Source organism: Halichondria panicea, chromosome 4 (assembly GCF_963675165.1).
Source record: "Halichondria panicea chromosome 4, odHalPani1.1, whole genome shotgun sequence".
NCBI classification, from domain to species: domain Eukaryota; kingdom Metazoa; phylum Porifera; class Demospongiae; order Suberitida; family Halichondriidae; genus Halichondria; species Halichondria panicea.
Genome location: NC_087380.1, coordinates 724,700 through 737,344, shown reverse-complemented (window position 1 = coordinate 737,344; position 12,645 = coordinate 724,700). Strand labels below are relative to the sequence as shown.

Here is a 12,645-nt window from a genome sequence, read left to right as displayed (position 1 = left end):
CCCCTCCCCTGATTACGAGGGGTTGGGCAAACTACAAGAGGGGCTACCTATGAGGTGGTGGACCAGCCACGCCCCCCTCCTCCTGCAGACTACCAGCTCTCAGTCTGTGCAGCTTATGCATCCACTGACTGCAACACAGAGAACAAGTAGACACTATAACAACACAGTCTAGTTTGTCAATGTATGTGTCACTGTTTCATGTAGTCGTATTGTAGTTTTAGGCCACTGTTAGTTGCATACTTGTTTCAGATGAGAATACTAGCTCGACCCCAATGAGGGAGGGAGGTCTTCATTACCCATTATCCCATTATTTGATGACGTCATATCCTGTTTTTTTAACTGACGAAAATACAGAAAATACACAAAAGGACGGAGTCTGAACAATAATTACATAAAAATAGTTTTTACTCACTGGCTTTTTGTGCACAATGCAACTTGCAACATGGCACATGGTAAAATAATGCAATGTCAGCCAAAAAAAGGACTTTGACCTCAAATAATGGCTGACATCATGCAGCAATAATGACGACTTAATTGAGGTGGGCCTCTCTGGGCCTTATTGCCACTTTATTTAGGTGAGGGTTGCCAAAGTAAAAAGCGCTAATTATAATAGGCCTAGTCACTGTCCTCCTGCCAGCCACGCCCATTATTGCAAAGACGCTATTAGCTTGGAAAGGCCCTCGGGAAAGTAATTGTTAGCTAGCTAGGTACGTACGTATGGCCTTCTCAAGACTTGCTCTAAGCCTACTACTAGGACTGACGGGTGTCTGTTGGATGGGTGCATGCACAAACACTGAGTGAGTTATTGTGTGTAGTTTCTGTAGCTACTTGTACATTACTCTAGAGATCCTGCATGTCGTCAGTCTCTTGACAATATTGAGTTGGTGAGCTAGTATTAGGATAAACACACATGCACTACTCAGCTCGACTGGCAGATTCCAATGAGCCCCCTGGCACTGACCACACTGGAGAGATCATCTCATTCTCTGCTGTTGGATCAGGAGCTACTGGTCTACCACGCCCCTGGGTTTGCTACACCTTAGACACTGGTAGTGTATTGTGGCTGTTCCCCAATGGGAGTGCATTGCCCATATACCAAAGTAGATTGGTGGCAGTTCAGGACGAAGTGTTCATCAGAGTTGTTCTTAATTTTGGCGTTGTTCTGTATCGTGGTCCCACACACTTCAGTCCTGATGGAGAACACTGCTGTGTGAGGACTAACACCGATGAGAGTAAATGTGTCACCTTCAGTGAGTGCTGACTATATTGTCTATGTCCAATACTAACCCCCACCCCCACAGCTCCCTGCCCCACACTGAATCCCGTGTCTAATGGAATGATCTCATACGATGCAGACACCAACATGGCCACCTACACCTGTGACCCTGGGTACGCTGTGACGACCATCTCATCCATCACCTGTAATGATGTCACAATGCTGTGGAGTAGCACTGTGAGACCCACTTGTGAACGTAAGAGTAACTATTATCAATATTTTTCTAGCATTGTCATTAAATTTTGTCCTGGCCATCTGTACCGACCAAGAGTGTAAAATTGTTTTCATTATAATGTGTGCAGTCAGCACCACTACCTGCTCTGACTTACCTGCTCCAACCAATGGAATGATTGGCTATAATGCGGAGACCATGAATACTAGACCAGTGAACACCGTGGCCACCTTCACATGTAACACTGGATACACTGTGACTGGTGATATGACCAGGACTTGTGGGGCTAGTGGAGTGTGGAGTGGGACTAATCCAACATGTACTCGTAAGTTACTCACATTCTCTTGTTTTTAAAGCTTATTATTATACACTGCAGTTGTTGACTGTGGCCCCCTCACTGACCCCACCAATGGAATGATTACTTTATCCACTACCACGTTTGAGAGCACTGCTACCTACTCTTGTAACAGTGGCCACAATCTGAATGGAGACGCCACTAGGACTTGTCAGGCTAATGGAGACTGGAGTGGCAGTGATCCAGCTTGTGATAGTACGTTAAATTATAATTCTCTATTTGCTTGTTTTATGAGCCCATTCTTATACACTGCAGTTGTTGACTGTGGCCCCTCACTGACCCCACCAATGGCATTGTTGATACACCCACTACCACCTTTGAGAGCACAGCTACCTACTCCTGTAACCCTGGCTACCAGATGACTGGACTGATGGTGAGGACGTGTACTGCTCAGTAGTGGATGGAGCACTGGAGATGACCCTGTCTGTACTGGTGAGGGGTATGTGTTGTTGAACTGATATCAAGTATGTACCCCACAGCCGTATGTCTTGAGCAGCTCACCCTGGTTAATGGAGGGATCAGCTACAATCCAACCTCCTTCCCCAGACTAGAGGGAGCCGTGGCTACACACAGCTGTAATGAGGGGTATACTGGTGGAGGCACTAGGACCTGTCAGTCTAACAGAATGTGGAGTGGATCATCCCTCATTTGTACACGTATGTACTCAAACTGACAACTTTATGAGTAACTAACTGTGTCTATTCAGTGACTTGTCCAGACCTCCCTGTACCAACCAATGGAGCACCACTTGTGTACAGTCATCCCACCATCCCCAGAGCTGAGAGTTCCACTACCACCTACAGCTGTGTGACTGGGTATGACTTCAGTGGGACACTATCAAGGACTTGTACTACCACTGGGTGGAGTGCACTAATTGGTGGCACTCCAACTAAGTTTCTCAATAGCCCGGGTACAGTGTAAATAAAATATTGTTCTTTCAGTGGTTGATTGTGGCTCATTGAGTGATCCTACCAATGGAAGGGTCATGACAACAGGGGGTACCATCTACCAAAGATTTGCTACCTACAGCTGTAACCCTGGCTACACACGGAGTGGAGATCAGACCAGGGTTTGTCAGGCTAGTGGAGAGTGGAGTGGGTCAGAACCTGCTTGTAATCGTGAGTGTATACACTGTCTAACCATAACCATCAACCACGATTTGTTTTTTAGACTCCAGATGCTCCAACCTGTTTACGTACGCAAGTTATTAGCAACATCAATTGTATGTTTACCATTAGCAGTCTATAATTCATGTGGTCCACCTGTTGTCATCTATCATCCCATTAGATCTGTTTACTCAGGCTTAAACTGAAACTACATTGTTATGATGTTCACAGAGCTCCTAGCTGTGATCAGCCCCAGTGGTGGTCCAATGGCTGGTCAGAGTTTCTCCCTCACTTGTTCCCTGAGTGGAGGGGCCTCTCTACAACCCACCCTCTCCTACCAGTGGACGAGGGAGGGAGGGTCACTCATGACCAACACAGCAACCCTCAACTTTGACACTCTCTACTTGTCAGACGCTGGTCAGTACAGCTGTCAGGTCATCCTCACCTCCAGTCAGCTTGAGGGGGAACACACTGTAGCTGCTCACTACACCATTGAGTTCAGGAGTAAGTTGTCATGTGATCAATTTCACATGAATGTACATGTACCCACGGCTACATTGTTTGTACAGCTCTATTAGCATCAGTCTGTTATTTGCTTATGCCAACCACTCCACATTCCACAGGCCTGCACATTCAACTTGGTCTGGAGGGAATAACAAACTGCAGAGTGTACACTGAACAAGACGCTGATATGAAAACAGATGACATCACCAATAGTCTGACACAAGGCATTGAAAGCCAGTGTGCCTGTGGATTCAACTCTTCCCTCATTTTGAATCCCTTCATTGTTTGTTTCGATGACTCCCCTAGTCATGTGACCTACCGAGCTGTGCTCACTGGATCAGAGAGTGTATCCACCATACAACTGGCTAGGCTAATGGAACAGTGGGTTGAGAATGATCCAATCGTTGTGGTGCAGAGTGCAGGCCTCAGTGTGACTAACAGTTGTCCGATTGTCATTGCTAACCTCAATAGTCCAGAGTGCCCTGAGGACATCACTAATCGGATGCAGATGGCTACTCCAACTTCCTCTATGGCTACTCCAACTTCTTTCATGGCTACTACCTCACCCACAGAGAGTGTAGTGGTCAATGTTGGTGCAGTGGCTGGTGGGGTGGTTGCTGGAGTCTTGGCCATTGCTGTGCTAGTACTGATTGTAATAGTGGTGCTGTTGTTACTAAGGCTACGGAGGTCTGGATCCAAGGACATGAGTGATGAGAGGACAGGCAGTCAACCAACACAGTGAGTGTTAGTGTGTGAATAAAGTAGCTATACATACCAGTGTGGTTGTATAGAGACCTTCTGCCCTTATACAAGAATAATTATAATTATGTACATGTGAGTTAATGTATTCCATATATTATTCTATTTCGTGCAGACTACCCCCAGTGGTGATGAGTCATCTCCCCTCCCCTGATTACGAGGGGTTGAGCAAACTACAAGAGGAGGCTACCTATGAGGTGGTGGACCAGCCACACCCCCCTCCTCCTGCAGACTACCCGCTCTCAGCCTGTGCAGCTTATGCATCCACTGACTGCAACACAGAGAACAAGTAGACACTATGTAATAACACATGTAGTCTAGTTTGTCAATGTATCACTACGTGTCACTGTTATTTTAGCAAGTTGTTAGTAGATCGAGATCTATATACACAAAAATCATTCATTTGCTTTGATCAATGTTCATATAAGAATTTGCATGGCTGAAAAATAAACTATGGCGCTAACAAAACATGTCATACACTGTATATATAATATGAAAGGTATATTTTTAAGGTGTCCTTGCTGGTGTCCTTGATTGTCAATGTGGCTATGCATGTATAGCTACTCAATGGCCACTTCAAACCCAACAGTGCTCAGTCTTGTGTGTCTCTAGTTTATGCTACGGCACGGATTCCTCACACCAGAAACAGGTGAGAGCATTTTATAGACAGTCCGAGTGATTGTTCCCATTCCCATTCCCCTACAGAGCCATGCATTATGCAAACACCTGTCCTGCTGTTCCCATGCATGTCAACTATATTTTTAATGAGTTTGTGCACTTTACAATGTGATCAAAACAATAAAATAAATTGCTCGTTGTACTGAATTCGGGATGGTATAGTATTGTACTGCATGACTGTATGTTAACATGCATTGATAAGCTATGTTATCTTCAATTAAAGTATGGTTTCCTTACAGGAACATGTGAGGACCTAGACTACCCAGCAATTGCAAAAACAGTACAAGAAACTGCAACCATTCATTTTGTTGTGTATCTCGATTCTCCCTGTGGTGACTTGCTAAAATCACCAAATTAATTGCTGTTTTTGTAGATCTAGCAGCTTTGTTTATTCTGCCATAGTGAAAAATATTCGTATTCTGTTGAGCAATATAATTTATACTGTCAAAAATTGTTTTGTTTACACCCACTCTCTTTCATCCAGCCATACAAGTGGTGATCAGTGGTCCAATGGCTGGTCAGAGTTTCTCCCTCACTTGTTCCCTGAGTGGAGGGGCCTCTCTACAACCCACCCTCTCCTACCAGTGGACGAGGGAGGGAGGGTCACTCATGACCAGCACAGCAACCCTCAACTGTCCTCCTGCCAGCCACGCCCATTATTGCAAAGACGCTATTAGCTTGGAAAGGCCCTTGGGAAAGTAATTGTTAGCTAGCTAGGTACGTATGGCCTTCTCAAGACTTGCTCTAAGCCTACTACTAGGACTGACGGGTGTCTGTTGGATGGGTGCATGCACAAACACTGAGTGAGTTATTGTGTGTAGTTTCTGTAGCTACTTGTACATTACTCTAGAGATCCTGCATGTCGTCAGTCTCTTGACAATATTGAGTTGGTGAGCTAGTATTAGGATAAACACACATGCACTACTCAGCTCGACTGGCAGATTCCAATGAGCCCCCTGGCACTGACCACACTGGAGAGATCATCTCATTCTCTGCTGTTGGATCAGGAGCTACTGGTCTACCACGCCCCTGGGTTTGCTACACCTTAGACACTGGTAGTGTATTGTGGCTGTTCCCCAATGGGAGTGCATTGCCCATATACCAAAGTAGATTGGTGGCAGTTCAGGACGAAGTGTTCATCAGAGTTGTTCTTAATTTTGGCGTTGTTCCGTATCGTGGTCCCACACACTTCAGTCCTGATGGAGAACACTGCTGTGTGAGGACTAACACCGATGAGAGTAAATGTGTCACCTTCAGTGAGTGCTGACTATATTGTCTATGTCCAATACTAACCCCCACCCCCCACAGCTCCCTGCCCCACACTGAGTCCCGTGTCTAATGGAATGATCTCATACGATGCAGACACCAACATGGCCACCTACACCTGTGACCCTGGGTACGCTGTGACGACCATCTCATCCATCACCTGTAATGATGTCACAATGCTGTGGAGTAGCACTGTGAGACCCACTTGTGAACGTAAGAGTAACTATTATCAATATTTTTCTAGCATTGTCATTAAATTTTGTCCTGGCCATCTGTACCGACCAAGAGTGTAAAATTGTTTTCATTATAATGTGTGCAGTCAGCACCACTACCTGCTCTGACTTACCTGCTCCAACCAATGGAATGATTGGCTATAATGCGGAGACCATGAATACTAGACCAGTGAACACCGTGGCCACCTTCACATGTAACACTGGATACACTGTGACTGGTGATATGACCAGGACTTGTGGGGCTAGTGGAGTGTGGAGTGGGACTAATCCAACATGTACTCGTAAGTTACTCACATTCTCTTGTTTTTAAAGCTTATTATTATACACTGCAGTTGTTGACTGCGGCCCCCTTACTGACCCCACCAATGGAATGATTACTTTATCCACTACCACGTTTGAGAGCACTGCTACCTACTCTTGTAACAGTGGCCACAATCTGAATGGAGACACCACTAGGACTTGTGAGGCTAATGGAGACTGGAGTGGCAGTGATCCTACTTGTGATAGTACGTTAAGTTATAAGGCTCTATTCGCTTGTTTTATGAGCCCATTCTTATACACTGCAGTTGTTGACTGTGGCTCCCTCACTGACCCCACCAATGGCATGGTTGATACACCCACTACCACCTTTGAAAGCACAGCTACCTACTCCTGTAACCCTGGCTACCAGATGACTGGACTGATGGTGAGGACGTGTACTGCTAGTGGATGGAGCACTGGAGATGACCCTGTCTGTACTGGTGAGGGGGATGTGTTGTTGAACTGATGTCAAGTATGTACCCCACAGCCATATGTCTTGAGCAGCTCACCCTGGTTAATGGAGGGATCAGCTACAATCCAACCTCATTCCCCAGACTAGAGGGAGCCGTGGCTACACACAGCTGTAATGAGAGGTATACTGGTGGAGGCACTAGGACCTGCCTGTTCAACAGAATGTGGAGTGGATCATCCCTCACTTGTACACGTATGTACTTAAACTGACGACTTTATGAGTAACTAACTGTGTCTATTCAGTGACTTGTCCAGACCTCCTTGTACCAACCAATGGAGCACCACTTGTGTACAGTCATCCCACCATCCCCAGAGATGAGGGCTCCACTGCCACCTACAGCTGTGTGACTGGGTATGACTTCAGTGGGACACTATCAAGGACTTGTACTACCACTGGGTGGAGTGCACTAATTGGTGGCACTCCTACCTGTACAGGTTAGAAATTTAAGTTTCTCAATAGCCCGGGTACAGTGTAAATAAAATACTGTTCTTTCAGTGGTTGATTGTGGCTCATTGAGTGATCCTACCAATGGAAGAGTCACGACATCAGGAGGTACCATCTACCAAAGATTTGCTACCTACATCTGTAACACTGGCTACACACGGAGTGGAGGTCAGATCAGGACTTGTCAGGCTAGTGGAGAGTGGAGTGGGTCAGAACCTGTGTGTAATCGTGAGTACACACATACCATTAATCACAACCAATCAAGTTTGTTTTTTAGCTGTTGACTGTGGACCTCCTCTGACTATTAATAATGGACAAGTCAGTACATCCCCTGGAACCACCTTTGGGAGCACTGCTACTTACACCTGTAACACTGGATACACTCAAAATGGACCATCCACCAGAACATGTCAGGCTGATACAGTGTGGAGGGGAGATGCACCAACTTGTGATGGTGAGATGATTAAAACACTACATGTATAGCGGGTAATTTTTTACTGGTTTCATATTTTCTTTGAACTACCCAATTGTATTCATAAAGCTTAGAATAATTGCACGATTTTAATTTTCAGATTAATGCTCCAACTACGAACTACCATACGAAAATAACCAGCATACTGTATCTCCCCCACACACAGCCCTGTGTCCTCGTGAGCCCCTCTCCAATGGAATGGTGACCTACTCACCTTCTGATGATCCTCCACAACCCGGAGCAGTGGCCACTTACTCTTGTGACACTGGGTATGAACTGAGTGGTGCTAGTATGAGGAATTGTGTGGCTGTCAGTGGATGGAGTACATCTCTACCTGTTTGCAATCGTTAGTTGAACTAACAACTAACACACGTTCTAATTGGTTACAATTTTTTTATATAGCTGTTGACTGTGGACCTCTGACTATTGCCAATGGAGCAGTGGACACATCCTCTGGAACCACCTTCATGATGACTGCTACCTACACCTGTAACACTGGATACACTCTCATTGGAGCAAACACTCGGACTTGTGGTGGTGATGGACAGTGGACTCCAGATGCTCCAACCTGTTTACGTACGCAAGTTATTAGCAACATCAATTGTATGTTTACCATTAGCAGTCTATAATTCATGTGGTCCACCTGTTGTCATCTATCATCCCATTAGATGTGTTTACTCAGGCTTAAACTGAAACTACATTGTTATGATGTTCACAGAGCTCCTATAGCTGTGATCAGCCCCAGTGGTGGTCCAATGGCTGGTCAGAGTTTCTCCCTCACTTGTTCCCTGAGTGGAGGGGCCTCTCTACAACCCACCCTCTCCTACAAATTTTTTTTCGCCAATTTTGCTCAGAAGCAGAGATACAATCAAAAGTCTTGCTCTTGCACTAGCCTCGATATCATGAGCGGCTTGTTCTCGAGGCCACTGCATAGCTGCTTTGAGATAGCCTCGATTCCAGGCAGCCTTGTTCAAGCGGCCTGGAATCGAGGCTAGCTTTGAGACTGCTTCTGAGCAAAATAAAATTTGATCCCCCCCTATAAAAAATAACTTTTTAAACTCTAAAAACTAGGCTTGAAGTATAGTCTGCAAGAAAAGTTTGGATAAATCCAATTAGTGACCTTAATTAGCTAAGGTCAAGTGGTTCCAGCCTCCTCTGATGAGGATGCATGTGGCATCGTTGACGCCCACTCTTCACTAATTGATCGGTAGATGGCGGAAGTAAAGTTCCACCTGTACCTACCGATATCGATTGAGCTAAGGCCACTCCAAGTGATACTCTGGTTTCTGGTCCACCGCCCGCATCAGATTTTATTTTTGGATTTCTATCTCATTATTGGATTTCTATCCCATTATTTCTACTACGCATGCGCATAATGGTCCATGTGGTACAAAACAGTGTGATAATGATATTCATTTGCAAAATAATGAGATTCATAAGGTGAAATCGATAATGACATAAGGCCATGCAAAGTCAATTTGTAGTTTCTCAGGCCCTCTCGCTTGGAAATTGGCAGCTTTACAAAAAAGTTAAATATCACGTGACCTCAAATTAAAGGCACTAAAAGAAAAGAAAAGGATAAATTTGTATGGTTTTTTGGTCATGAATATAATTATGACTAAAATTGATAAGTAAAAATTATGCACTTCCGCTTATTGAGGAAGTTAGGGGTGTGTTTTCAATTAAAATTCTATGAATATCATTATCATTAATATTTATCAAATGCCTCAATCCGCTTGCTATTTTAGGAATAATAGCCTGAGAAACTACAAATTGACTTTGCTTGGCCTAATGAGAAAAGCCGCCCGCCCGCATGCAATTAGAAAAACTTCAGGACCAGAAACCAGAGTGTCACTTGGAGTGGCCTAATAGCTAGCTTAGTATAGAAGAATCAATGGCTACTGTAACTCTATTTCTCTGCTGTCTGCTGGGAAGTGTTTCTCTTGTGTATGGACAGGATTCGGGTGAGTTGATATGCAGTGCAACTAGTTATAGTCATGTAGTAAATTAATAGCTAAAGTAGATCGACCCTCACTTGTGAACGTATATACTCAAACTGACGACTTTATGAGTTATATAGCTATTTCTATTCAGTGATTTGCCCCAACGTCCAACTACCGCCCAATGGAGTGGTGACCTACAGCGACCTCACCATTCCCAGAGCTGTGGGTTCCACGGTTACCTACAGCTGTGTCTCTGGGTATGAATTCAGTGGAGGTGTACCAAGGACCTGTACTGTCACTGGGTGGAGTAATGGTGGTAGTCCAACTTGTACAGGTTAGAAGTTTAATAGGCACATTGTACACATGTAATGTTGTTCCTTACAGTAGTTAGCTGTGGATCATTGGATGATCCTACCAATGGAAGAGTCATGACAACAGGGACCACCCTCTCAAACATTGCTACCTACACCTGTAACACTGGCTACACACGTAGTGTAGATCAGACCAGGGTTTGTCAAGCTAATGGAGACTGGAGTGGGTCAGAACCTGTGTGTAATCGTGAGTAAGATTTATTGTTTGGGTGTCACAAGTTGTTTTGTTATAGCTGTTGATTGTGAAAACGGACAACTTAACGATCAACTTATTTCCATTTAGTGATTTGCCCCAACCTTGGCGTACCAACCAATGGAGGAGTGACCTACAGTGACACCACCATCCCCAGAGATGAGGGCTCCACGGCTACCTACACCTGTACCACTCACTACCAGGTGACTGGACTGATGATGAGGATGTGTACTGTCAGTGGATGGAGCATTGGAGATGACCCTGTCTGTACTGGTGAGGGTCACGGTGTGTTGTTGAACTGATGTCAAGTGTGCACCCACAGTCCTCTGTGATGACCTCACTGTACCAACCAATGGAGTGATGATCAGCTACAGCTCTAGTACCTCACCACACCCTCAGGGAACCATGGCTACACAGAGCTGTGTCACTGGGTACACCGTGTTAGCTGGTGGAGGCACTAGGACCTGTCAGTCTGATAGATCATGGAGTGGAACACACCTCACTTGTACACGTATGTACTCAAACTGACGACTTTATGAGTTATATAACTAAATGCTATTTCTATTCAGTGATTTGCCCCAACGTTGGCGTACCAACCAATGGAGTGGTGACCTACAGCGACCCCACCATTCCCAGACCTATTGATTCCACGGTTATCTACAGCTGTGTCGTTGGGTATGAATTCAGTGGAGGTGTACCAAGGACCTGTACTGCCAGTGGGTGGGGTGATGGTGGTAGTCCAACTTGTACAGGTTAGAAGTTTAATAGGCACATTGTATACACGTGTAATGTTGTTCCTTACAGTAGTTAGCTGTGGATCATTGGATGATCCTATCAATGGAAGAGTCACTACAACAGGGACCACCCTCTCAAACACTGCTACCTACACCTGTAACCCTGGCTACACACTAAGTGTAGATCAGACCAGGGTTTGTCAGGCTAATGGAGACTGGAGTGGGTCAGAACCTTCCTGTAATCGTGAGTATGACCATCAATATCAAATACAAATTTATTTTTGTCGTTTAGCTGTTGACTGTGGTTCCCTCACTGACCCCATCAATGGACATAACCTCTGGAACCACCTTCATGATGACTGCTACCTACACCTGTAACACTGGATACACTCTGGTTGGAACTGTGACCAGGACTTGTCAGGCTAATACAATATGGAGCCTCTCTGCACCCACCTGTACTGGTATGCCTCGTGTAGTAGTCAAGTGTATAGATGGTACCTTATAACGAACACAGTTACAAATTGTGAATTTTTTCTGCTGATTTGTAATTGTGAGTAAGATTTATTGTTTGGGTGTCACAAGTTATTGTTATAGCTGTTGATTGTGAAAACGATCAACTTATTTCCATTTAGTGATTTGCATCAACCTTGGCGTACCAACCGATGGAGGAGTGACCTACAGTCATCCCACCATCCCCAGAGCTATGGACTCCACTGCCACCTACTTCTGTGTGACTGGGTATCACTTCAGTGGGACACTATCAAGGACTTGTGCTACCACTGGGTGGAGTGCGCTAATTGGTGGTACTCCAACTTGTACAGGTTGGTGAATGGCAAAAAAATGCTACTGTGGAGAATACTGTTCAGTCATTATACTGATCGTATCACTCATTATTGTATGCAGTGATTTGTCCCAACCTCCCTGTACCAACCAATGGAGCAGTGATGTACAGTGACACCACCATCCCCAGAGCTGAGGGCTCCATGGTTACCTACACCTGTGACACTGGCTTTGAACTAACTGGTACCTCAATGAGAATGTGTAGTGACAGTGGATGGGAGGGAACTGCACCAACCTGTAGAGGTAAAGATTGTTTTGTATCCTTATATGCTATCTCTATAATTATACTTCTTTACAGCCATCTGTGATATCCTCACTGTACCAGACAATGGAGTGATCAGCTACAGTCCAAACACCACCCCCATACTAGCCGGAGCCGTGGCTACATACAGCTGTGAGGAGGGGTATGAAGTGGTGAGTAGACCTGATAGAGATTGTGGGATCAGTGGAAAGTGGAGTGGAATGAGCATCACTTGTCCAAGTGAGTTCAATAATTATGATATTCTACGCTAATTTACTCTCACCAG

At 45.0% G+C, this 12,645-nt stretch overlaps 3 protein-coding genes across 15 annotated transcripts in view; all 3 read left to right on the top strand.

Moving 5' to 3' along the window:
* Positions 1-12,645, top strand: part of LOC135334761 (sushi, von Willebrand factor type A, EGF and pentraxin domain-containing protein 1-like) — a 38,550-nt gene that overhangs the window by 14,114 nt on the left and 11,791 nt on the right. For all 11 annotated transcript variants that reach the window (XR_010394364.1, XM_064530046.1, XM_064530050.1 and 8 more), the window contains one exon: positions 12,417-12,599. Coding sequence is in view for 10 of the 11 variants with exons in the window: in XM_064530046.1 (XP_064386116.1) it covers positions 12,417-12,599 (183 nt within the window). In the remaining variant the exon portion in view is untranslated. The remainder of the gene's footprint in view (positions 1-12,416; positions 12,600-12,645) is intronic.
* LOC135334697 (sushi, von Willebrand factor type A, EGF and pentraxin domain-containing protein 1-like) lies at positions 640-8,666 on the top strand. The gene is made up of 24 exons (XM_064529974.1): positions 640-797; positions 924-1,250; positions 1,302-1,472; positions 1,579-1,773; positions 1,825-1,998; positions 2,283-2,459; positions 2,510-2,680; positions 2,736-2,921; positions 2,974-2,998; positions 3,141-3,301; positions 3,533-4,151; positions 4,288-4,421; positions 5,335-5,484; positions 5,780-6,106; positions 6,159-6,329; positions 6,436-6,630; positions 6,682-6,855; positions 6,916-7,089; positions 7,137-7,313; positions 7,364-7,555; positions 7,617-7,793; positions 7,843-8,019; positions 8,204-8,383; positions 8,440-8,666. Exons 3-24 carry the CDS (start codon positions 1,337-1,339, stop codon positions 8,664-8,666), a joined length of 4,299 nt encoding a protein of 1,432 aa, XP_064386044.1. The 5' UTR covers positions 640-797; positions 924-1,250; positions 1,302-1,336.
* Positions 9,858-12,052, top strand: LOC135334830 (CUB and sushi domain-containing protein 2-like). 3 transcript variants are annotated; one of them, XM_064530182.1, is made up of 9 exons: positions 9,858-10,001; positions 10,132-10,314; positions 10,368-10,538; positions 10,635-10,817; positions 10,867-11,055; positions 11,114-11,296; positions 11,349-11,522; positions 11,571-11,739; positions 11,911-12,052. In XM_064530182.1, the coding sequence occupies exons 1-8, from the start codon at positions 9,932-9,934 to the stop codon at positions 11,654-11,656; spliced, it is 1,239 nt and encodes a 412-aa protein (XP_064386252.1). In that variant the 5' UTR covers positions 9,858-9,931; the 3' UTR covers positions 11,657-11,739; positions 11,911-12,052. The 3 variants fall into 3 exon arrangements, with proteins under 3 accessions (XP_064386252.1, XP_064386251.1, XP_064386253.1); XM_064530181.1 differs by having other exon boundaries at positions 10,365-10,538; XM_064530183.1 differs by having other exon boundaries at positions 9,907-9,995; positions 10,365-10,538.

Excerpts from the sequence above, each read along its gene's own strand:
- LOC135334697 (XM_064529974.1), top strand. The coding sequence starts at position 1,337 with ATGATCTCATACGATGCAGACACCAACATGGCCACCTACACCTGTGAC. Across the intron at positions 1,473-1,578 it reads TGTGAGACCCACTTGTGAAC|TCAGCACCACTACCTGCTCT; the intron begins GTAAGAGTAACT and ends TAATGTGTGCAG. Across the intron at positions 5,485-5,779 it reads CAGCACAGCAACCCTCAACT|CTCGACTGGCAGATTCCAAT; the intron begins GTCCTCCTGCCA and ends TGCACTACTCAG.
- LOC135334830 (XM_064530181.1), top strand. The coding sequence starts at position 9,932 with ATGGCTACTGTAACTCTATTTCTCTGCTGTCTGCTGGGAAGTGTTTCT. Across the intron at positions 10,539-10,634 it reads GTCAGAACCTGTGTGTAATC|TGATTTGCCCCAACCTTGGC; the intron begins GTGAGTAAGATT and ends ATTTCCATTTAG. Across the intron at positions 11,297-11,348 it reads TGGTAGTCCAACTTGTACAG|TAGTTAGCTGTGGATCATTG; the intron begins GTTAGAAGTTTA and ends TGTTCCTTACAG.